Raw genomic sequence first — 25,693 nt, forward strand, 5'->3', positions numbered from 1 at the left:
TCAGTGGTGACAAACAGCTGGAGCAGACTGGCTTCTGGAGGTTGTCTCCATTTTGTGTGACATGGAATAAGAGAAGGAAAACACCAGAAAATGGAAATCAGTTTATTGGAAGATTTCAGCTTGGAGTGATTCAGAACTCCCGTGTCCGATAATCAGAAGCTGAATATGGGGGGTAATATTCTCCTGGATGAACATGGGGGGTAATATTCTCCTGGATGAACATGGGGGGTGAGGGTCTCCTGGATGAACATGGGGGGTGAGGGTCTCCTGGATGAACATGGGGGGTGAGGTACTCCTGGATGCAAGCTGCAGAAATATGGCATAACAAAGCTACTGGAATCAGAGAAATACCAGGAGAGAAGTAGGCCTTTCATCTCATTTTGCCGTGTGGGAGCAGTTCCTGCCTTTTCCCGGCTGTATTCATGGAATGATCCATAATGTGGCGATTACCCTACCATGACAGGAAGAAAGACTCGCACTTATATAGCACGGTTATGACCTCAGGATGTCCTAAAGCATCTTACAGCCAATGAAAGACTTTTGATGTCTAATCACTGTAGTAACACAGGAAAAACAGCAGCCAATTTGTGCACAGCAAGCTCCCACAAACAGCAATGAGGAATTAACCAGATAATCTTTTAGTATTGATGTTGGTTGAGGGATAAATATTGGTCAGGACACCGGGAGAACTCCTCCGTTCTTTGAAATGATGCTGTAGAACCTTCTACATCCAGCTGTGAGAGGAGACAGGGCCTCCGTTTAATGTCTCATTCAAGAGACGCTGATGGCTTCGAAAAGGCATCGCCTCGTGTACAGAGATGGTAAGGTGACTGTTGGAGACACAGAAGTATTGAGAAAAATAGGCAAGCCAAAAACTCCTATCTCCCTGCTCGTATTCCTGTATAATTTAGTGTTTACAATGTACACCAGCGACATTACATTCATCAGTGTACGTTGACAGACACTGTAGATTCTTTTTAAAATGTGTAAACCAGATAGCGAGCCTGTTACTGGGGGAAGGTGAACTATAAGGCTGATATTTTACCCACAATGCACTGTATAAAAGAGAAGCATTGGATCTATCTGGTGAGAATAAAAAAGCAACTTTGCTCTTCGATTTCTCTACCTCTCTTTGGCATGCAATTCAGAATACTCCGTTCAAAACTTTATTTCTGAACAAACTCCTGAGATTTGAGTTCTCCTTTGGTCAGTTTGAGCTGGTGGGGATTTTTGCCTCTTAAGGCATCTGATCCCTTTCACCAACACCCTGCCGCTGGGGGAAAGAGGCAATTGTAAAACACTTTAAACATCGTGGATGGCAAAGTATGAAGCACGGATTGACTTACCAAATCCCATTAGGATGAAGGAGCCCACCACCATGATGATGGTCTGCAACGTGTCGGTGTAGATCACAGCTGCCAAACCACCTGCCAACAAGACACAGAGTAACTTTCTATCAATACAGGTATGATGGTGTAAAAGAGGTCATTAGTGTTGACAAGTTTACAACATGTGTCCTAACAGGCAGGGCCCCAGACTTCAAGAAGATCCACACTTGACCAACTTGAGGAGGTGACCAATGGGGAATTGAAGTGGGTGTGGTGCTCATGGCCTTTCAGAAGGCTTTTGACAAGGTACCAAACAGGAGCCTATTGAAATAGATTAATGCGATATAAGATGAAAAAATGAGGATGACAGTAATTTGATTGATTAGAAGCAATGGAATTGTGAGTAGGCATTAAGGACAGTTCCTCAGAGGAGTTGGAAGTGGGCAGTGTGTCCAAAGGAGTTCTGTTCTGGTCAGCCATGATCTAATTAAATGGCCAACCAGGCCTGAGAGACTGTATGGCCTACTCGGACTAGTTTCCAAATTTGTCGATAATACCAAAATACAAGGCAGAGTGAATAATTCTAAGGACCATTGGAAGCTGCAAGATATTATCAATAAGATACTTCATGTCTTTCATTTGGAGAGTCAACCACTCTGTCAAGGGAGCGTGACCAGGAAAGAGGACATCTTACAACTCATTAACAAAGGTGAGGCAAGAATTCTTCAGCAAGTGACAATTTTTAAAATATTCGTTCATGGGATGTGGGTGCCGTTGGCTAGGCCAGCATTTATTGCCCATCCCTAAACTGCCCTCATTCAGAATGCATTTAAGAGCCAACCACATTGTTGTGGGCCTGCAGTCACATGTAGGGCGGACCAGGTAAGGACAGCAGATTTCCTTTCAGTGCATCAGTGAACCAGGTTGGTTTTTATTACAATTGACAATTTCATGGTCATCATCAGACTTTTAAATTCCAGATTTTTATTGAATTCAAATTTCACCATCTGCCATGGTCAGATTTGAACCCAGGCCCCCAGAGCATTACCCTGGGTCTTGGAATACAAGTCCAACGACAATACTGTTAATATGGCAGTCACCTTGTTTAACTAGCAATTAGTTTTAACAAGGTGAAGGGCATTGATTATCCCATCTAAACAGAATAAAAAGATACAGCTGGAACATTTTGTGTGGAAGCTACTTGGAAGTCAGTAGCACTGACGAGTTGTCTTGAAAATAAACCAGCTTGAATCAAAAGATCAGCCTGGATTAATTCTTCCACCATAACCTCTTACTCTGAGTAACAAATACCACCATGCCACTGCCTCCACTGCACCCCCCCCACCTCCGATGTGCACTTCCTTTCTGCTTGTTTATTGACCTTATTCAAATAATTAATGAAGAACTCACACAACTGCACCGTCTAATCGAGTAGTGAGTATTTTACCTTTTGCCAGATCTGGAGTTAGTCTGCTGAATGACCAGGGATATTGGAGACAAACAGTTCAGATATCAAGGGCGTAATGATCATTGCATGATGTATTATAATTACTTATTACATAGAATGTACTGCATAGAAACAGGCCATTCAGCTCAATCAGCCTCCTCTCCATTTAACCCTATCTTTTCTCATGTGTTTATCTAGCTTCTCTTGAATCAATGCCAATTGTCTCAATTACTCTTCGCAAATAGATAGTGATGTCATGGGATCCCCTCTAGGCCCAGCTCTTGCAAACATCTTTGTTTTGGGTTCCATGAGAAACGTGTCTTCGATGGAATGATGCCTAACCTCCTACCCCTCGCATATTTCCGATATGTGGATGATACGTTCGCTATATTTAAATCTGCAGCTGCAGGTAATAATTTCCTTTAGTGTCTTAATGGGCTCCATCCTGCACTCAAATTCATCTTTGAAATGGAGCAGTCAAACTAACCCCCTTTCCTTGATGTACTAGTTGAGAAATTTGCTGGGGTTCTCTACCACGGTCTACCGCAAGCCTACCTACACTGGTCAGTACATGCGTTGGGAATCTAATAGTTCCGCACGCTATAAATTGGTCTATCGGCAACCATGTAAATAGGGCCCGAGCCATTTGCTCACCATGCAAGCTTGATGCTGAAATAGGGGCATCAAAGGAATCCTGCGGGATAATAGCTACCAAGATTAGATCATTTCGAGCTGTATATCATGCAAACTCGTGAATAGGCCTAAGGCCATCACTTTAGGCCCTGAAAAGTGTGCAACCTACCTCAGATTACCCTGGAAGGGCAAGGTATCTCAAAAAATTTGAGCAACAGGTGAAGCTGGCTGTTTCACGTAGCTACTATGCAGTAGCAACAGGAGTGGCATTCGCCAGTAACAGAATGCTGCTGTCTGCCTATCACACAAATGAATAATGTGGTATATGAATTTCAGTGGCAGTGTGATGCTAGGTATGTAAGCCGTATGTCCCAAAGACTGGCAGACCGTATCAAACAGCATGTCCCTTCCGCTGTTCACAACAGGCAAGGCACAGACTGTACCCAACCAGCCCGTGCTTGCAAAACTCAAAGCACAGTGTACAACATTAGATGCGATTCTGAGATTGGACAACATTTGCTAAATAATCCTCAGGGCACTAAGAATTACACTGACAACCAATTTAAAATTGTCAGTCGGGCTCGCAGTGTGATGCATTTGCGTGTACTGGAAGCTACATATATTAATACACAGGGCCCTGTTCTTTGCAAACAGAAAGAACATGTACACAAATTGCACCTGTTTCAGCTAAACAAAATAAGTGACAGCCATTCGCTGACTCATTCCTCAGGGTAATGCCTAAGCCAATCAGCGTCAAGCTGCCTGGTTTAAAATTTCAAACATTGCTTGGCAGTTAACTGTCAAGTCACCATTAACTGGTGCATTCTCCACAGCAACGTCTCTACCAATCAGTGTCCACTTGCCAATCAATCAGCACTCTCTTCTCATGCAGTATAAAGTTGTTGCTTCCCCTGACATAGGTATTCTTGTGATTGTCCTGATGAGTGCAAGATGAAAAGTTTCAACAAAATGTCTTTTTTCAGCAATAATGCAATCTTTATATCCTAAGCTGCTTGGTGGTGTAGCAAAGAGTAACTGCAGCTGACAGAACCAGGAAACCAAACAAGGAACAATGGAGGTTTGGAGATTGATTGATTATCTGTCCCGTTCTATGTTTCAAAATGGCTGCCGAGCAACTGAGCTCCCCTCAAAGTCAGTGAGTTAGTCATCCCTGGGTGGCAGCTGATTGGAGCTTCCCACCCCTGGATAAAATTGGATACAGTTGGTAAATATTCCATTGAAATGTTCAAAGTAAATCAGCCAATTATGGTCAAGTACAAGACAGTTAAACAAGGGAAAATAGGAAGTCCTGATTCATCAAAGCCCATTCCTCCAGTATCCTAACTCTATCAACAAAGTCCATTCTTCCAAAACCTTCAGTCAACCATAGAGGATAAATTAAATATATTTTGAAGTGAAATCACTGTTGTAATGTAGGAAAAGTGGCAGACAGTTTGGGCACAGCAAGATCCCACAAATAAGAATGTGACAATGACCAGGTAATCTGTTTCTGTGATCTTGGTTGAAAAATAAATATTTGCCAGGACACTGGGGATAATTCTGCGGCATTTCTCCGTAACCGTGCCACGGAACCATTTACATCCGCGTGAGAGGGATAACAGGGCCTGGGTTTAATGCCTCACCCCAAAGACAGTACCTCCGATAGTGCAGCACTACCTCAGTACTTCACTGGAGTGTCAGCCTGGATTTGGGCTCGAGTCTCCAGAATGAGGAAAGACTTACATTTGTAAAGCACCTTTCACAACTTCAGGATGTCCCAAAGCACTTTACTATCAATGAAGTCCTTTTTGAAGTATAGTCAGCAATGTATGAAACATGGCAGCCAATCGTTACACAGTGAGGCTTGAGCCCAAACCTTCTGGCTTTAAACCATCACTGAGCCAAGACTGATGCTCTCTGGGCCAATCTGAGAGATGTATTGGTGAAAAAGAGACATGCTTTTGAATCTTTTCATCTTAGACTCATCAGAAGAGACGCAAGAATACCAAATCTGAAAGGGAACAGTTTATACTGCATGAAGAGGGTGCTGATTAGTTGGCAAGTGGACTTTTTTTACTCATTCACAGGATATGGGCTTCGCTGGCTGGACCAGCCTTTATTGCCCATCCCTAGTTACCCTTGAGAAGGTGGTGGTGAGCTGCCTTCTTGAACCGCTGCAGTCCATGTGTTGTAGGTACACCCACAGTGCTGTTAGGAAGGGAGTTCCAGGATTTTGACCCAGAGACAGTGAAGGAACGGTGATATATTTCCAAGTCAGGATGGTGAGTGACTTGGAGGGGAACTTTCAGGTGGTGGTGTTCCCACGTATCTGCTGCTCTTGTCCTTCTAGATGGTAGTGGTTGTGAGTTTGGAAGGTGCTGTCTAAGGAGGCTTGGTGAGTTGCTGCAGTGCATCATGTAGATGCCACACACTGCTGCCACTGTGCGTCAGTGGTGGAGGGAGTGAATGTTTGGTTGAGGTGTTGTCATGGATAATGAACCAGGGAACTGCCAAAAGTGGCCTCTTCAGACAGGCTTCTAGTGGGAAGACACGGCATCTTCCCCATTCAGGCCTTGGTTAAAAACACATTGGGCTCCTATTGACTTACAGGACCCCAATTTGCGTCATTTATAAGGCTCCTTTAGGTAGCCATCTTATTCGTCTGCAAAACGCTACAGGTCATAACCGGAAGCAGTCAGGATCTGAAGCAGGTATTTACCTCTTCATTTTTCCTGCCCAGTTTCTGCTGTGTGGCTCAGGTTAAGCTCAACCCCAGTTGTCTTTCAACCTACAGCACAGCCCAAGGATCAAGTGACATTTGATCTCACCTCTGAAAAAAGTTCAAGTTCCACTCCAGGGATTTGAGTACAAAATCAAGACAGCCACTCCAGTACAGAACCGAGGGAGTGCTGCACTATCGGAGGTGCTGTCTTCTGGATGTGACGTTAAACTGAGGCCTTGTCTTCATTCACAGGTGGAGGTAAAAGATCCCATGGCACTATTTTAAAGAAGAACATTCTCACCCGTGTCCTGGATGATATTTATGCTTCAACCGAAATCACAGAAACAGATTATCTGGTCATTATCACACAGCTGTTTATGGGATCTTGCTGTGCGCATGTTGGCTGCCCCGTTTCCTACATTACAGCAGCGACTACAAGTCAAAAACACTTCATTAGCTTCATTTCCTGTCATGATAGGCGTTTTATAAATATGCAAGTCTTTCTTTTCTGTGGCATTCCAGCCTCTTCAGAGAGTTCACCTCATCTATTATCAGCCATAAAAGCTAGGAGGGTTGTCTGGAATTCCTCCTAATGCTTTCATCTTTATAGCCCTGTCTACCCGAAACTTCTTCACACTTTCTATTTTGTCTCCTCTCCTGCAGAACGGTTCCATTGGCTGCTCACAATCCTCACCCAGATGGCCCATATAACTGTGTTAGTGCAGGATATTCTATAGTCTAGTCCTTACCTAATATCTGGACATGTGTGCTTCCCTGCAGCTTCAACTGGGTAGTAAAGATTAGGAACCCTGGCTGATTTGCCATCCCTGGTTGGGAAGCTGAGGTCAATTGTACCATCCATTCACGGGTCACACTGACTTCCTTCACACTACTATTGATGGCCGTGCCTTCAGCAGCCTAGTTCCTGAGCTCCGAAATTCCCTCCCTAAACCTTTCTGCCTCGCCACCCTCCCTCCATAAAGACAAAACATCTACCTCTCTGACCAAGCTCCTGTCCAAATATTTCCTTCTTTGGCTCAGTTTTTAAATTTGATAACGTTCCTGTGAAACACCTTATTGGGAGATTGAACAACATTAAAAGTGCCATTTAGATGCAAGTTGTTGTAGGTAGTAACTAATTCCAGATGGAATGGGAGGAGTTGAATTTAGAACCCTTGACCAGTGGGCAGCTTAGCATCACACCTGACTCTGACCCCCCATTAAATCTCTGGGCAGTGTTAACCCAAAGCTTCTGAGTAGAGGTTCATGGGGAGACATGATATAATCCCCTGGATCCTGATATCATTCTACAGCTTCATGAGTTACTCCCTGTTGTTCCCTGTTGGCAATGAGCCCTGATTTAGTCAGCCCCTGATTATACTGCTTCCTTTGCAATACTGTGAGCAACTGAATAACTTACATTATCTCTCACACTAGAATCCAAGATCAGTGAGAACACTCCTCCAGGATAAGGCAGGGCTTAACTGTTGCAACAAATGTGTGGAATGAACCCTTTGGAACTTAATTATTATGAGATTGTGAGAAAGTGCTTCAAAACTGCATGTGTATAGCCACACACACGCACGCACATAAACACACACAGAACCATTTAAACACACGCAAACACACACACACACACACACACACACACACAGAGAACCATTTAAACACACGCACACACACACACACAGAACTACTTAAACACACACACACACAGAACCACTTAAACACACACACACAGAACCACTTAAACACACACACACAGAACCAATTAAACACACACACAACCACTTAAACACACACAACCACACAAAATCACTTAAACACACACACACAGAACCACTTAAACACACACACACAGAACCAATTAAACACACACACAACCACTTAAACACACACAACCACACAAAATCACTTAAACACACACACACAGAACCACTTAAACACACACAGAACCACTTCAACACACACACACACACACACAGAACCACTTAAACACACATACATATATATACAAACACATACACACAAACACGTACAAACACACACACACACCTGCACACAGAACCACTTAAACACTCACACATACGCACAGAACCACTTAAACACACACACACAGAACCACTTAAACACACACACACAGAACCACTTAAACACACACAGACACACAGAACCACTTAAACACACACACACACACACACAGAACCACTTAAGCACACACACACAGAACCACTTAAACACACACACAGAACCACTTAAACACACACAATCACACAAAATCACTTACACACACACACAGAACCACTTAAACACACACAGAACCACTTAAACACACACATACACACACACACAGAACCACTTAAACACACACACACACCACTTAAACACACACAACCACACAAAATCACTTAAGCACACACACACAGAACCACTTAAACACACAAACACACACACAGAACCACTTAAACACACATACATGTATATACAAGCACATACACACAAACACGTACAAACACACACACACACATCTGCACACAACCACACAAAATCACTTAAACACACACACACACAACCACTTAAACACACACATACACACACACACACAGAACCACTTAAACACACACACACACACACACACACACAGAACCACTTAAACACATACACACACCACTTAAACACACACACACGCACAGAACCACTTAAACACACACACACAACCACTTAAACACACAACCACTTAAACACACACACAGCGAACCACTTAAACACACACTCACAGAACCACTTAAACACACACACACAGAACCACTTAAACACACACACACACACACACAACCACTTAAACACACATACATATATATACAAGCACATACACACAAACACGTCCAAACACACACACACCTGCACACAGAACCACTTAAACACTCACACATACACACAGAACTACTTCAATACACACACGTACAAACACACACATAGAGAACCACTTAAACATACACACACAGAACCACTTAAATACACACACACACAGAACCACTTAAACACACACACACACACAGAGGACCACTTAAACACACACACACATACACACCGAACCACTTAAACACACACACACATACACACAGAACCACTTAAACACACACACACATACATACAGAACCACTTAAACACACACACATATATACACAAGCACACACGTACACACACACACAGGACCACTTAAACATACACACACATATACAAACACACACACGCACGAAAACACACGCACACACACACACACGCATGCACATTCACACACACACACTTTCACACACACGTACACACACACACACGTACTCTCACACAAACACATACAAGCCACATGCATACATAGACACAAACACATATGGATACGACACAAAGCCACACACACACACACACACACACACACATATATAAAATATATATGGCCAGAAATTTACGTACCGTGGGTGGGCACACGCCCAACCCAAACAGGCATTAAATCATGTGAGAAGATGTCAGGCGAGCGTCCTGATGTCATCACACACTCGCGTGATATTTCGCTTGGCGGGTGCAAACGTCAGAAGAGCGCCCGCCGACAATTAAGCGGCAAATAAGCTCATTAACGGTGCAATTGTTAGCGATTTTTCGTGGTCCGTCCAACCTTACAGTTGGTGGATGAGCCAATCGGCCAGGCGGCCTTTACAGTTTTGATGAAACCTCATCCAAGGTTGGGATGGAATCTCCGTTAGGAAATAAAATAAAAAGAAATATCTGGGGACAGCTTTTTTATGGGGTACGCTGTCAGGTGCTTGATTGTGCTGTATGGACATTTCTTGCAGCTGTTTTGTGCTTTATTTTATTACATGGAGGACTGCAGCTCCCTGAGGCACCTGTCTGCCTTCAGGGAGCTCAGTGGAAGTGCTCACCAGCAGCTGCAGTGGTGGTGGCGCCCGCCCTCTTCCCGCTCCCACCCTGGCAGTGCTGACCTTTCTCAGGGTGTGTTTCATGCTGGCGGGATGTTAATTGGCCAGCCTAGAGTGAACTCGTGGTCGGGGGCCGATCGCAATCAGGGGACGGTTTCCCATTGGCTCACGGGCTGGCTGATTGCACGTGCCCAACGAGCACAAAATTCAGGTGTATGTGTGTGTGTACAAGAACCCGAATGAACACATATGAAGAGCGATACAGAATACAGCACACATAAACATATACAAACATAGACACGTGTGCGCATATATACATTCACAATTAGCCATTGAGTGGAATTTAATTGGAGATGCGGGTCACCCCAGCAGACCGGGAAATCAGCAGTGTTTCCAAGTGGGTCGGAGGTAGCCAGTCGACCATGATCATGTGGCAACCGGCCAATTAGCTTAGGTGACGGGGGCACGAGTCAGTGGGAGAATGCCGGCATCAGCTGATCGAAGTGCAGGAGGCTGCTGCCATTTTAGAATGATCGCCAGCCCCACCCTCAGACTCCTTCAAGGATCCTTGAGCGTTTCCCTGGAAGGTGCAGAGTTAGGGAGAGGAGCTGCTCCCGACAGCAGGCCTCAAATGGCTTCTCAGTGAGGAAATGGACACTCCAGAGTTCACAGGCCGATCCTGCACCCACAGAGGGCGGCATCGCGGACACAAGCTTCAGAATTTCAACGGTGAAGGGATGGTGCAGACCACGCAGAGGATAGCCCCACAGTTCAGCGATGCCTCCCTGCGTGACCACCTCCAGGAGCTTCAGGAATGGTGGGATGTATTGTTCCCAGCAGACGGAAGGAAGAGACCCTCTCGGCTAACCAAGGAGGCCTGGACAGAGGTTGCAGTGGAGGTGATCGTGGCCCTAGGGTCCAGCAACCGAGACAGGCTCCCTTTTGGAAGAAGGTGAGTGATCTACTCTGTACGCAGAGGGCGAGTCTGGGTAATTGAGGTGTGAACCGTGGATGAAAAGCAGGCAGGAACAGGTCAACACATCGTGAGCGATTGGATGGACGGTGATGTTTACACTGCCCCTCACCAGCTGCCTTAAGAATTTAAGCTGCATGTGGGTCACAGGTATCTGCATCTCACTCTTTACATTATCTGCCTTGTATGAGAGTGTAAGCTTGGGAGGAACGTGCAGACATGTCCCATCATGGGGCCTGGGGAAGTCCTGTGTTAAGGGATTCTCCTCATCAGCTTCTGGTGCCTAACTCACCTTCCCTTCTCCCAGGAGAAAAGGGCCCACAACAACAGGGAAAGGGCAAAGGCTGGTGGAGATGTCCCAAACATTCTCTCCTTGATCCCCATAGAGATGGAGGCACTTGAGTTGGCTAAAGAGCTGGGCCAACGATCTACCTCCGATGCTCACTCAAGAGGCTTGACACCATCCAGGACAAAGCAGCTGCTTGATTGGCACCCCATCCACCACGTTAAACATTCAGTCCTTCCACCACTGACACACAGAAGCAGCAGTGTGTACCATCTACAAGATGCACTGCAGGAACTCGCCAAGGCTCCTTAGACATCACTTTCCAAACCTGTGACTTCTACCACCTAGAAGGACAAGAGCAGCAGACACATGGGAACATCACCCCCTGGAAGTTCCCCTCCAAGCCATTCATCATCTTGACTTGGAAATATATCACCGTTCCTTCACTGTGGCTGGGTCAAAATCCTGGTGCTCCCTCCCTAACAGCACTGTGGGTGTACCTACACCACATGGACTGCAGCGATTCAAGAAGGCAGCTCACCACCACCTTCGCAAGGGCAACTAGGGATGGGAAATAAATGCTGGCCTAGCCAGCAATGCCCACGTCCCATGAACGAATAAAAAATACACTCATGAACCTGTGCTGCACCCCCCTAAGGCCAGTGAAGCAGTGCCTGGAACTGACTGCAGTGTGTCATGAGAAGCAGATTACAGCCACAAATTGCTTATGGCATATTGAACTTTATAAGAAAGACTTGTGTTTTTTTGAGCAAAGATACTGAGCGAAAGATGGCTGATAATGTAAAGTAAACACTCCCTGGACAAATTCCTATTATACTGACCCGTCCTGGGAGATTATGGAATGTCGCACCTGAGCAGGTGTCAAGGCCTTCTTCAAGCAGAGACACTTGAAAGGGAGATAGGAAAAATGCAGAAGGCTGAACTTTAATCTCCTGCGGTTGTGGTGCCAAAAGACTGATGACCACGTCTCTGCAGGCATCGAAAATCCATCTCCTGTTGATTCATATCTCAGAGTGTGTAATATGGTTGGAGATGAAAGAAAAAATGGACTTTGGGCCCAGACCGTGCCACCCGCAACCTCCCCCCCCCACTCCCTCACCCCCCACCACCACTGCGTCCCCAGAATGCAGAGGGAAAAATGGGTTACAAAGCTATCTGCAGAGCAGTGCAGTGTGTGCTAGTGTGCTGTGACAGTGACAGCAACAAGAAGACCAACCAATCATCTCTGAAGTTACAGGCAAAGTCTCTCTCTCTCTCTGTTGCTGGAGGCAAGGCTCAGCAGAAGCCACAACCAAAAAGGAAATAAGACAGCCTCTTCAGCTACCCTACAGAACTAAGAATCTCCGACCAACTATGAATCTGCCAAGGTCAGCTCTACTGGAATCACCCAACATAATGGCCGCAACATATCACCATCTATGCCTCACGTACAAGCAAAAGGACTGATTTGTATATTTTTAAAAACTTTTAATTGGCCTCTTAGCTTCTCATTTCTGAACTGCGTGTATATGTGTTGCATTTTTATTATTTTTCTCGGGTTTTAGTAACTAATAAACTTACTCTGTCAATGACTCAAGAAAGCCTGGTTGAAATGGCTCCTTCTGAAACATAAATACATTTGGACTGGGAAAAGGTATCCACTGGGAAAGGATTTTTAAATTAATCTTGTTGAGACCAACTAAGGGGGTTGAATGCAGAGCTCATTCCTGCTCACCTGTGATCGTAACAAAATTGGGGTCCTGCCCTGGTCGTAACAAATTGGGGACCTCATTTGGGGACCGGTTTTTAACAAGTAGTTAGTTATATAATGAGAGCTGTGGGCTGATAATCATTGGCCCCCTTGGGTCACCGAGCAAATGCTTTCTCAAGTCACACGCCAAGGCATTGTTTACCAATGCCTCCTCCCTCCGCACCTCCTCAATGTACACAATATTCAGGATGAGTTGGTTACGCCAGGATCACATCCGCCAGAGCCCTTGCTGCCTCTGCTTGGGTTTTAAGATGGCTTCAATCATCCTTGCCAATTACAAACAGGTCAAACAGTTGGAGAGCCAGCCTTTCCTGCTGAGCTCAGATGTGTTGCCCTTACCTGTCACGGTGTAGAGGGCCGTAATGGCAAGCAGTATCACCACGGCAACATACAGATTCAAACCCAGTGCCTCCCGGATAAATATGGCTCCTGAAAACATGTCAGCCTGGAAGAACAAGGTAACAGAACTGCACTCAATAAATATTTTGATACTTTTTGCTGGTGTGAAATGTTCCTTTGTGTGTATGACGGAGGACAATGTATAACATTTGGAGGAAATCGTCTCTCCCCCTCCCCATCCCACCCCAAACCAGCAGCTGAGACGCGCGGTGGGCGACTCTGGCTGGGCAATTCTTGGAGGTTTGACCATGTGACATCTGACCCCATTCTGTCAGGTCATGTGACATTCTGCAAATGTTATTGTATCTCTCGCCCTGCCACCTCAGTACCAGGGATTTACATGTTAAAGCTGGCTGGCACAGATTGACCTGAACCAAACTGAGAGATCACATAAAGGGCAACGTGGGGACTGGTGTTTAGGGCCCTTCATCTAGGCCACAGCCTAAACTCAGCCCAGCATTTCTAAATCATTCCCTAGGCTCCATAAAGGAGGTTTCATAGAATGGAGGATTCCTTCTAAAGGATATTTGACAAGTTCCTGAGGGGGAAAGTCCAGTTACAGAAGATCAATTGTTAACTTACTGCAGCTGTGAAAGGTTATAGGCCAGAATTTTCTGTTTGGCATGTGGGGGTGGGCCCCGCTCACCGATGCATGAAATATTGCGGGGTGATGTCGGGCGTGTGTCCCGGCATCATCATGTCATTCCGATTTTCAGTTCGGTGGGCGCGCACTGAAGTCGGCTGTCAAAGGCCTATTAAGGCCATTTAAAAACTAATTAAAATACTTAACGGAGCTGCCTGTCCAACCTTAAGGTTGGCGGGCAGGCGAAGAGCCCAAGCGGCCTTCACATTTATCATGAAACCTCATCCACAGGCGGGATGAGGTTTCATAAAGTGTTTATAAATTGAATAAAATTTTTTTATTAAAGTTCATTGACATGTCCCAGCTCATGTGACACTGTCACATGAGGAGACATGTCTGAATAATTTTTTTTTCTTTATTAAAATTTTTGATAATCAAACTAATCTCCCTGAGGCAGCTCTGTGCCTCAGGGAGACTTCTGCGCTCTCTGGCGTGCATGGTGAAAGAGCACAGGCCCCGACTCAGCCTACTCTCCCCGCCCGCACAGGGAGCGCTCAGCACTTCCGGGCGTGCGGCACGCTGGGTGGGCCTTAATTGGCCTGCCCACGTAAAATGGCGGCGCTCAGCCAATCGTGGGCAGCAATCGTCTGTGCGTCCGCCCATGCCCGGTCCCACTCAGCCCCACCGACGGGGAGAAAATTCTTCCCATAGGCTGCAGTGAACCTCAATTATCTTAAGAGAGGAATTCTTCCGAAAATTTTACTGATTGGGACACAGGCATTTTTCAGACGGCATAATTCTGTGGATGTTCTCATAGTGTAACCTCAGCAGGAACCCTGGCAAAAGAGTCTAAAGCATGATTTAAACCATTTCTATAGGAATTCCTCTGATTCACCAAAGTTAGAGTGGGCGAATTCCTCTTCCCGAGAAAGTAAAATTCTGGTTTACTAAGGGAAGAAAGTTATGCTTAATTCTGCAGAGTTTCGGTCTGACTCTATCTGGAGAGATATCTCAGCTTCAGAGAGGTTGCATTGCAAATGCACCAGGATAATACTGGACTTAAAGGGTTAAATTATGATGATAGGTGGTATAAGCTTGGCTCGTATTCCTTTGAATTTAGAAAACTGAGGGGTGATCTGATCGCAACATTTAAGGATTTATAGGGTAGTTTCATAGCAACCATTTCTCCTGGTGAAGGGGGAATCACCTTAAGATATGGCACCTGGAAGTTCCCCTCCAAGTTACTCACTAACCTGATTTGGAAATATATCGCCGTTCCTTCACTGTCGCTGGGTCAAAATCCCAGAACTCCCTCCCTAACAGCACTGTGGGTGTACCTACGCCACATGGACTGCAGCGGTTCAAGAAGGCAGCTCACCACCACCTTCTCAAGGGCAACTAGGGATGGGCAATAAATGCTGGCCCAGCCAGCGACACCCACACCCCATGAAAGAACAAACAAGAAATTGAAGTGGTTTTTTCAGGAGCAAAATCAGGAAACACTTTTTCGCACAAAAGTTGGTGGAAATTTGGAACCCACCCCCACAAAAGGCTGTGAATGTTGAAGTAATGAGAGCTTTCAAGGCTGAGATTAATTTTTGTTAGGTGAGGTTACTTGGGGTATGGAGCAAAGGTGGGATAATGTTTTGAGGTACAGATCAGCCATAATCTAATTGAATGGTGCAACAGGCTTGAGGGGCTAAACTAATGCTCCTCCTCCAGGTACCATGCACTTCCATTGGATTGATCCATGATTGTGTTCGGCAAAGTACTGCAGTGGTTTCCATTGCCTTCTGCAGTATGACTGACCAGGAAACTCTCCCACCTGCCATATTGTAAGGATTTACAGGCTGATAATCAACCTATCAGGCCACAGCTGCCAAGTCCTGAAGCGGGACTTAAACCCAAAGCCTCTAGCCCTGAGGTAGGGACACTACCACTGCACCACAAGACCTCCAAACTAATGTTACCATGTTTATTATAGACTATGTTAGAAATTTGATCATATATATAAAGAACTAGAATAGATTAGTCTTAGATTGATACAGGACATAAGGAAAAAAAGCAACAGGATTGGCAGCATAATGGATATGGCACAGTATTAGCAACCCAGGAATCTTGGCTAACAATTTGGAGATGCTAATTCAATTTGCATTGTGGCTGTTAGGGAATTTAAAATTTAGTCAATTAAATAAACCTTAATAAAAAAAAAACTAAGTTCAGTAATGGTAAGCATGATTGTTGAATGCAACTGGTTCACTTTATCCTTTAGAGAAGGAAATCTGCCACCCTTACCTGGTCTGGCCTACATAAAACTCCAGACCCACAGCAATGTAGTTGACACTGGAATCGCCCAGCAGGATGTTTGATTGTATCAAAACTGCTACCAAAAGTTAACCCCAACGAACTGTAGTGATCCAAGGAGGTTGCTTATCACCACTTTTTCAAGGACATTTAGGGATAGACAATAAATGCTGGCCTTGCCAGCGACTCCCAAATCCCATGAATAAAAAAACAGAGTAATGGGATTAGTTTGAGATTGGTACAGGGCAATGGGGAGAGGGCAGGGCAATGGGAATGGTTTTAAATTGACACAGGTCTATGGGGGAAGAGTGGGTGAGTGGATAAGGGGTCGCCCATTTAAGAGATTTTTTTCTCTCAGAGGGTTGTGAGTCTTTGGAACTCTCTGCCTCAAAAGGTGGTGGAAGCAGAGTCCTTGAATATTTTTAAGGCAGAGGTAGATAGATTCTTGATGAACAAGGGTGTGAAAGGTTATTGGGGGGTAGGCAGGAATGTGGAGTTGAGGTTATAATCAGATCAGCCATGATCTCATTGAATGGTGGAGCAGGCTCGAAGGACCAAGTGGCCTACTCCTGCTCCTAATTCATACGTTCATATGGATTTAGTTTTGGATTGATACAGAGCTATGGGTAGGGAATGGGGCAGTGAAATTCATTTTGATTGCTCTAGTAAAGAGCCAGCATAGACATGATGGGCCAAATAATCTCCTTCTGTAGCGTATTATTGGCTATCCTTTGCTAGTGAGGATAATTGTCTTCCATAAATCTGAAAATTGATGATGAGGCTGATTTGGATTTGCAGACTTTATGGCACGTAGGGAATTTGCTGTGACATGGGATGCCTGGTTGCGTGTTATCTGTACAGTTATCAGATCAACTGTTCGTGGCGTGAGTGAGTGGTGCACAGGGTTTCCCGATGATCTGTTTTATCCTTTCTCCATGATTTCTGCTGCTCTTCTGCTGGAGTTCCAGTAGACAATCAGGAAATTCACCCCTGGTTAATCAGGGGACACATACTAGACTGGACACATTGGAGCAAATCAGGAAACCCTTTCGCATTCTGCTCAGTCTCATTGCCACTGGACATTCAGCCTCCAAAATGGTACTGAATACTTATCCTTTGTTACAACAGGGAATACTCTTCACTCTCTGAAATGGAGGGACTACTAGAAACAATATACAGGAGTTGACCCAACACAAGGAAAGGGTAAAGACAATGTTAAGTCTGAGGGTGGGATTTTCTGGTCCTGCCCACTGCTGGGATCATCCAGTCCCGCTGGAAGTTAATGGACTTTTGGCTGGGCTGAATCTCCTGCGGCTGGTCCCACCACGACAGGGCTGGAAAATCCCGGCCCAAGGAGGTGTTGAATCTACTAAATCCAGTGTAGTCTGATGGGAAGAAAATCTCATTTCTAAGGTCAAGGAGTGAGCCCAGGCAAATCCTACTGGATATGGGCATGCTGCATAAAACTGGCAGAATTGGCACTAACTTGAGGGGGCAAAGCACGCCCGGTGCAGAGAATGGGGCCATCGCGAGGAGGGTCATTCTGCCATAGTCAGAGCTGTGACCCATCGCTGAGGCTGAGCAGAAGGAGCTTAGTGTAAAAAGTATAAATCCTTAGCCTTGAAAGAAGGTGAGTGAGATCCAAACTTTGCTTTTAGAGGGATGGAAGTTACTGAGGAGCAAGGAACACAATTCTAAGTTAAACCATGACTGCAGGACAGGGGCTGGTGGGGTGGGGGGTGTGGGGGGTGGGAGCATGTGGGATTAGCGCAATTTAGCCAAGGGAAAATCAGACCTGATTTTGGAACCACTTCCTCAAACTAAGAATGAAAGCCAGAACAGACTCAAGCAGAGACACTGGGATGAGGGATCGAAGAATGAAGTGGATGGGCCAAATGGCCTCCCTAATTTGTACCTAATTCTGGGATTGCTGCTCCGTAGCAGGATGTACAAAAATCTAACCTGGGAGAGCTTGGTGCTGACACTCGGTTGATGGAAGAGGTAAGCATCCCATTTTCCAGCACCACACCCTTCACCTTGATCAGTAAAGTGAGGCCAGAGGGTGAAGGTGAGAGTTAAAAAATATTGATCAGATATGACGTGTCCAACCTTCTCAGCTGAAGTATAAACCATCCCCCAGCCAATGGTTCAGGTACTGATAGTGCCCCATGTTTACTGAAGTCTCATTAAAAGTGAGATCTAATCACATGATATTATTATTACACTTGGCTATAATGCAAGAAGATGAAGTGGCCTCTGAACTCTCGCTTATGAAATTTTCTGTGTAATTGGTTTAACTAGAACATTCCATCTCAAAGTATTAAGTATTGTTATTGTATGCGTAGGCAAGAATGACAGCAATAAAGATCAATGTGGATCAGTAACACAGATCAACCTTCACTTCATGCCCCAGTGACTCAGTTTGTTGTATATATTCTAGGCGTGTGCACTGCTGGGCTAGCTGAGACCATTGCGAAATCTTGCTGAGGTGTCAGGCATCTCGCCTGCTGGCTAGAGAGCTGGCGAGAGACCCGTGCTCCCTCTTTTCAGGTAGGCCCGCCGAATCACATGCCAATCGGGCAGTGACGAGGCCACCATAGAAACCATAGAAAAGTTACAGCACAGAAGGAGGCCATTCAGCTCACCTTGTCCATGCCAGCCCGAGGACAGGTGCCCTTTCTAATCTTACCTTCCTGCACCCGGCCCATAGACCTGCAGCTTACAGCACTTAAGGTGCAGATCCAGGTACTTTTTAAAGGTGTTTAGTGTTTCTGCCTCTACCACCAACTTGGGCAGCAAATTCCAGACACCCACTACCCTCTGCGTAAAAAATTTCTTCCTCATGTCCCCCCTACACCTTCTGCCACTTATCTTCAATCTATGTCCCCTGGTTTTAGAATTCTCCACCAAGGGAAACAATTTTATCCTGTCCACTCTATCTATTCTCCTCATAATTTTGTACACCTCAATCAAGTCACCTCTCAGCCTTCTTTGTTCCAGGGAAAATAACCCCAATCTATCCAATCTCTCCTCGTAGCTACACTTTTCTAACCCTGGCAACATTCTTGTAAACCTCCCCTGCACTCTCTCCAAAGCTATTACATCCTTCCTGTAATGTGGTGACCAGGACTGCACACAATACTGCAGTTGTGGCCTCACCAGTGTTTTATACAATTCCAACATTATATCCTTACTTTTATATTCTATACCTCTGCCAATGAAGGAGAGCATTCCATATGCCTTCTTTACAACCTTGTCTACTTGAACTGCTGCCTCAGGGACCTGTGTACTTGTACGCCAAGATCTCTCACTTCATCTACCCCTCTTAGTATATTCCCATTTATTGTGTAATCCCTGTAACTGTTTGACCTCCCTAAATGTATAACCTCACACTTCTCTATGTTAAAATCCATCTGCCACTTTACCGCCCACTCCACCAACCCATCTATGTCCTTTTGGAGATTCTGGCTATCCTCCATACTATCCACTACTTGGCCAATCTTCGTGTCATCTGCAAATTTCCCAATCGTGCCCCCCACGTTCATGTCCAAATCGTTAATATATAACACAAACAGCAAGGGTCCCAACACCGAGCCCTGTGGAACACCACTTGAGACAACTTTCCATTCGCAAGGGCATCCATCGACCATTACCCTTTGTTTCCTGTTACAAAGCCAACCTTTTATCCAGTTTGCCACATTATCCTGAATCCCATGGGCTTTTACTTTCCTGACCAATCTGCCATTCGGGACCTTGTCAAATGCCTTGCTAAAATCCATGTACACAACATCCACTGCACTACCTTCATCAACCCTTCTTGTCACTTCCTCAAAGAATTCAATCAAATTTGTGAGGCAAGACCTTCCTTTAACAAATCCATGCTGACCATCCCTGAATAGTCCATGCCTTTCCACATGACAATTAATCCTATCTCTCAGGATTGATTCTACTAATTTGCTCACCACCGATGTAAGACTAACTGGCCTATAATTGTTTGGCATTTCCTTTGATCCCTTTTTAAACAATGGTTGCATTTCTCCAGTCCTCCGGTACCTCCCCTGTATCTAGTGAAGATTGGAAAATCATCAGTGGGCCTTCCCCTGGAATCAAGACCCAGGGACAGAAGTCTCACCCACTGAGAGCTGCCAGCCAATCAGAGGTCGGCAGCTCATGCACTCAGCAGCGCCACTGGGGAGGATGTGGCTGCTGCTGGAAGGACAGGCACCAGAGTCCCAGGATCACGAGGGCGACCTAGGCTACGGGTAAGTAATATGGGGGGAGGAGGGTTTCATGGGGTGGGGACTGGGGGGGGGAGAGGGGACAGAGGGGTCAGTAACAAGGGCAGGGGGGTAGCTCTCAGTGGGCACCCCCTCCCCTTTCCTGATGTCCAGTTCCTCAGTCAGGCACCGAGTGCCTTTAATAGAGGGACCAGCCCCCTGGAGGTGACAAACTGGCTGCATGGTTTGAGCTGTTGTGCAAGCCACATGGTGACAGGCCCGCCTGAGCCTGGTTAATCTCAGCGGCAGCGGGATGAGTCTCTTAAGCGGTCATTAATTGGTCACTTAGGAGACTCGATTGGCGGCAGGGCGGGAAAGTCGGCCATGGGCCTTCCCACCCAGAACTTAATTCAGGTGGAGGCGGTTAGGCGGTGGGGTTCAGGTATGCTACCATCTCACTTAATTACATGCCCTTCCAATCTCCAAGCTCACCACCAGCGAGAACAGAAGATTCCGGCACCTGTGGGTAAGAGTTCAAAGTCTCACCAACATTTAACAACAGGAAAGGAAGGTGGCCCATGAAACAGATTTTGAAGACATTTACAACAATGACAGTTAAGCACCTCTAAAATAGTTAAAAGTCTCAAGGTGCTTCCCAGGAGCAGTATCAAACAAGATATGACAGCAAGCCAGATAAGAGATTAGGGTAGGTGATCAAAAAGCTTGGTCAAAGGGTTAGGTTTTAAGGAATGTTTTAAGGGAGGAGAGAGGGGTGGAGTGGCAAAGAGGTTTAGCAAGGGAATTCCCCAGAGATTAGGAATAAAAACAGAAAATGCTGGAAAAGCTCAGCAGGTCTGGCAGCATCTGCGGAGAGAGAAACAGCATTAATGTTTCGAGTCCATGTGTGAAGAGTCATACGGACTCGAAACGTTAACTCTGTTTCTCTCTCCACAGATGCTAGCAGACCTGCTGAGTTTTTCCAGCATTTTCTGTTTTTATTTCAGATTTCCAGCATCCACAGTATTTTGCTTTTACCCTGAGGTTAGGGCCTCAGTAGCTGAAAGCACAGCCGCCAATGTTGGCACAAAGGAACTTGGAGATGTGCAAGAAGGCCAGAATTGGAGAAGTGAAGGGATCTTGGTGATGGGGGTGGGGCTGTAGGGCTGGAGGAGGTTACACGGATAGGTAGGAATTAGGCCATCGAAAGAATTTGAGCATTAGGATGAAGTAGAATTTCTTCAGAGTTTTATTCCTGCGTAGTATCATCATGAGGCCATACTTTTCTGGAATTTAGAAGAGTAAGAGGTGACTTGATTGAAACCTTTAAGATCCTGAGGGGTCCTGACAGGATGGATGTGGAGAGGATGTTTCCTCTTGTGGGAAAATCTAAACTTGGGGTCACTGCTTGAAAATAAGGGGTCGCTCATTTAAGACAGAGATGGGGAGAAAGCTTTTTGTCTCAGAGGGTTGAGTCTTTTGAACTCTCTTCCTCTAAAGGCAGTGGAAGCTGAGTCTTTGACAGCTTTCAAGGCAGAGCTAGATAGATTCTTGATTAACAAGGAGGTGAAAGGTTATCGGGGGCAGACAGGAATGTGAAGTTGAGGTTACATTCAGATCAGCCATGATCTTATTGAATGGTGGAGCAGGCTTGAAGGGCTGAGTGGCCTAGTCCTGTCCCTAAGTCGTGTGTTTGTATGCATGTTTGTATGTTCATATATCACGCCTAGATTGAGGTTAGGCCTTTTGGCCCATCAAGTTCATGCCTTCCATCGGCCACAAGCCCTATTATGGGTCTGAGCCCAATTATTTCATCCTCCTGAGAAGAGGTTCTGCTTAAAGATGTCCTGATTCCCAAAGGAAATGAAGTAAAACTCCAGAGTACTCAGCCCACACTCTTCTCTCCATGCTTTGTATTTTTGCATCAGGTATTATATACTGTATTAGATACTATTATTGTACTGTATTAGATATTACTGTTAAACATCTCCCAATGCTCAGTCTGCAGGGCAACCCTCATTCAACATCATATGGCTTTCAGGTTGAGGGGATGGAGCATATGTATTGTGATGTGCGAGGCAGTGGTATGGGGCACAATGGATGGAGCAGTGAGTCTGTTCCTGACAGTCATTGTGTGTTTGTGTGTTCCTGTGCTCCCAGTATGGAGTAGCACATGGTGGGAACGTGGGTTGGAGAATCTTTGCTATGATGTTGCAGCCCAATCTCATGGCTCGAGCTCCTGTCTAGTGACACTCTAGGCTGGACGTGCAGCAACCCATGATTTGTTCATCGGAGTACTTCGATCATTGAACTTACCCAAATTGTCGAGTACAAGAGCCCAGTGCTATTTGACTAACAGGACAGGCTTCTCTCCTGGCCCATGCTGGGCTCAAAGCCACTGCTAACTCACCGATATCTTGGTGAATATGTAGAGACACAGCGAGAGGGCAGATAGGTAAATCCTGATCCGATTGCCCCCGAATCGCTTCTTCAGATACTCAGGCATGGTCACAACCTTGAAGAGAGGAGACAGTCAGTGTCAGAATCCAAGCAGGAGGAGGTACAACAGTGGGATGCTCCACCAGCATGTGGTAAGGAAGAGGGCAGAAGATCAATGGGAGAAGTTACTTACCCCGGCTCTTATGTAGATTGGCACGAACAACCATCCCAGAACAATGACAATCACTAGGGCCTGTGAAATGAATAGGAGCGAAAGGTTATATCATATTGAAGTACGGTAAAATCTACAGATTACATTGATAATATGGAATCATAGAATGTAGTGGTTTCTGCCTCAACTGTTTCTAACAAAATAGTGGAAATATAGAGTTTGGAAGTGTTATGAAATGAGAGAATGTGATTTAAATAGCAGTAAAAATAAAGCACAGCCAATCACAGTGAACCTGTATGGTTCTTTACCATGTTCTTGTTGTACGGGGGCCGAGTTGTACTATTATTGATAGAGTTGATCTGCAGACACTTTCTGGGTGGAAACATTAAGTTTATTTACAATATACTCAGCAGCAACTACACCTGTGCTTTCAACTCCAACTCTTTCTCTACACTGGCTGCGGAGGTAGCCCACACTACTCTCCTATTGGTTACTTTAAAATCATGTGATCATCCTTAACAAGTATTATTCTTAAAGGTACATTACATGCTAAATAAAACCATATTTACCACATTCCTCTCCCTTTAACTTGGCTATACATATTATATTTACTAGTACATATTTTTCAAGACTACATAATATTTACACTGGGTGAGGAATTTACAAGTTCAGTCTTTCAGGTGGTTTCCTGGTACGTGTGGAACGACGCAGCTCCACAACTTCAGATTCTTTGTCAGGAATCTCCTTTTCCGGAGTTGCCTGAACATCAGGTGCTTTGGTGGAACTTGCAGTTCTGTATCCTCAACTCTTACAGGAACATCAGACATGTCTGTCCTGGGCTGAGTATCTTCAACAGGAAACGCAGACCCAGTCATGGTCACTGGTGGAACCAAATCTTGATGATTTGTCTCTCTTCCTTATATGGTCACATGTTTACAGATGATCCGGCCTTCCACCTCCACATGGTAAGATAGACGTCCAGTCACCGCACTTATTTCACACAGTAACCACTTTGGTCCTTCCCTGAATTTCTTCACGTATACCAGCTCTCACACGGTAAATTTCCTCTTGCGACTATCCCAGTCGTGTCTAGTTTTCTCACTTCCCTGACTCCTTTCCACCTTCCCCTCTAAATTCGACATTATTAAACTCAATCTCGTCCTGAGACAGCGTTTCAACAATAACTCCGCAGGTGGGACGCGTGTTGTTGTGTGAGGGGTGGTCCTGTAATGAAATAGAAAGCGTGCTGGCTTGGTTGCCAAGGATTCACCAGATAGTGTTTTCTTGCCTGCCTTGAACGTTTGAATTGCCCTTTCGGCCAGTCTGTTTGAGGAAGGGTGGTATGGTGTAGTTTTCACATGAGTCATACCGTTGAAGCTGATAAACCATTGAAACTCAGCACTTGTAAATGCCGTGCCATTATTGGAAATGACTACTTCTGGTAGTCTGTGAATGGCAAAACTCTGATGTAGTTTCTCAATCACAGTGGCCGACGTTGGTGGCTTCACCTCACATACATCCAACCATTTTGATTGGATATCAACAATGAGCAGAAACATTTTTCCCAGGAAAGGTCCAATGTAGCAAATGTGTAACCGCACCCAGGGTCTACCTGGCCACTCCCATAGGTGTAATGAAGCTGTCACTGGCAACTTTTGCAGTTGCTGACATTGCACACAGGGCTTTACTAAACTCTCTATTTCACCATCCATCCCTAGCCACCATAGATAGCTGCGTGCTATGGTCTTCATTCGGGAAATTCCTGGATGAGCACTATGTAGTTCAATTAAAAGAGGCTCCCTTCTCTTTGGAGGAACTATCACTCGTGCTTCCCACAATAAGATGACATCCTGGCTGGTTATTTCATGTCTTCTGTTGAAGTACGGTTTCATTTCGTCAGATACTGGCTCCTGAGACCAACCGTGTAGCACTTATTCTCGTACTTGAGATAGGACTGGGTCCTGACTTGTCCAGTCTCTGATCTGACGAGCACACATCAGCGAGGAATCTAAGAAATTTAACAGTAAAACAGGTTCCTGTGGAACTGGGACGTGCTCATCATTTTCTTGTAAAGGCAAACGAGTAAGGGCATCAGCGTTTACGACTTGGTTGCCAGGCCTATGTACGAAAGTGTATTTGTATGCTGCCAGAATTAAAGCCCACCGTTGTATTCTTGCTGAGGTTATGGGTAGTATAGCCTTTTCCTCACTAAACAAACCTAACAGTGGTTTGTGGTCTGAAACGATTGTAAAATGGCGTCTGTGTATATACTGGTGAAATTTCTTGACACCAAAGATGATGGACAGGTCTTCTTTTTCTATCTGCGAGTATCCCTTTTCCACTGGGGTGATTACCCTTGATACGTAACCTATTGGCCATTCCGAGCCTTCGTCCATCCGATGAGAGACCGCTGCTCCCATTCCATAGGGAGACGTATCACATGTCAGCACCAATTCTTTCGTCTGGTCATAATGCACTAATAGATTGGACGAG

At 45.3% G+C, this 25,693-nt stretch overlaps 1 protein-coding gene across 1 annotated transcript in view; it reads right to left on the reverse strand.

The window, feature by feature from the left end:
• slc5a1 (solute carrier family 5 member 1) overlaps positions 1–25,693 on the reverse strand; it is a 95,964-nt gene that overhangs the window by 31,257 nt on the left and 39,014 nt on the right. The window contains exons 4-7 of the mRNA XM_078553856.1: positions 23,222–23,281; positions 23,000–23,104; positions 13,429–13,534; positions 1,347–1,427 (exon numbers count right to left, since the gene is read on the reverse strand). Coding sequence (XP_078409982.1) covers positions 1,347–1,427; positions 13,429–13,534; positions 23,000–23,104; positions 23,222–23,281 — 352 coding nt within the window. The remainder of the gene's footprint in view (positions 1–1,346; positions 1,428–13,428; positions 13,535–22,999; positions 23,105–23,221; positions 23,282–25,693) is intronic.

Source organism: Cetorhinus maximus, chromosome 12 (assembly GCF_964194155.1).
Source record: "Cetorhinus maximus chromosome 12, sCetMax3.hap1.1, whole genome shotgun sequence".
Classification (NCBI taxonomy): Eukaryota; Metazoa; Chordata; class Chondrichthyes; order Lamniformes; family Cetorhinidae; genus Cetorhinus; species Cetorhinus maximus.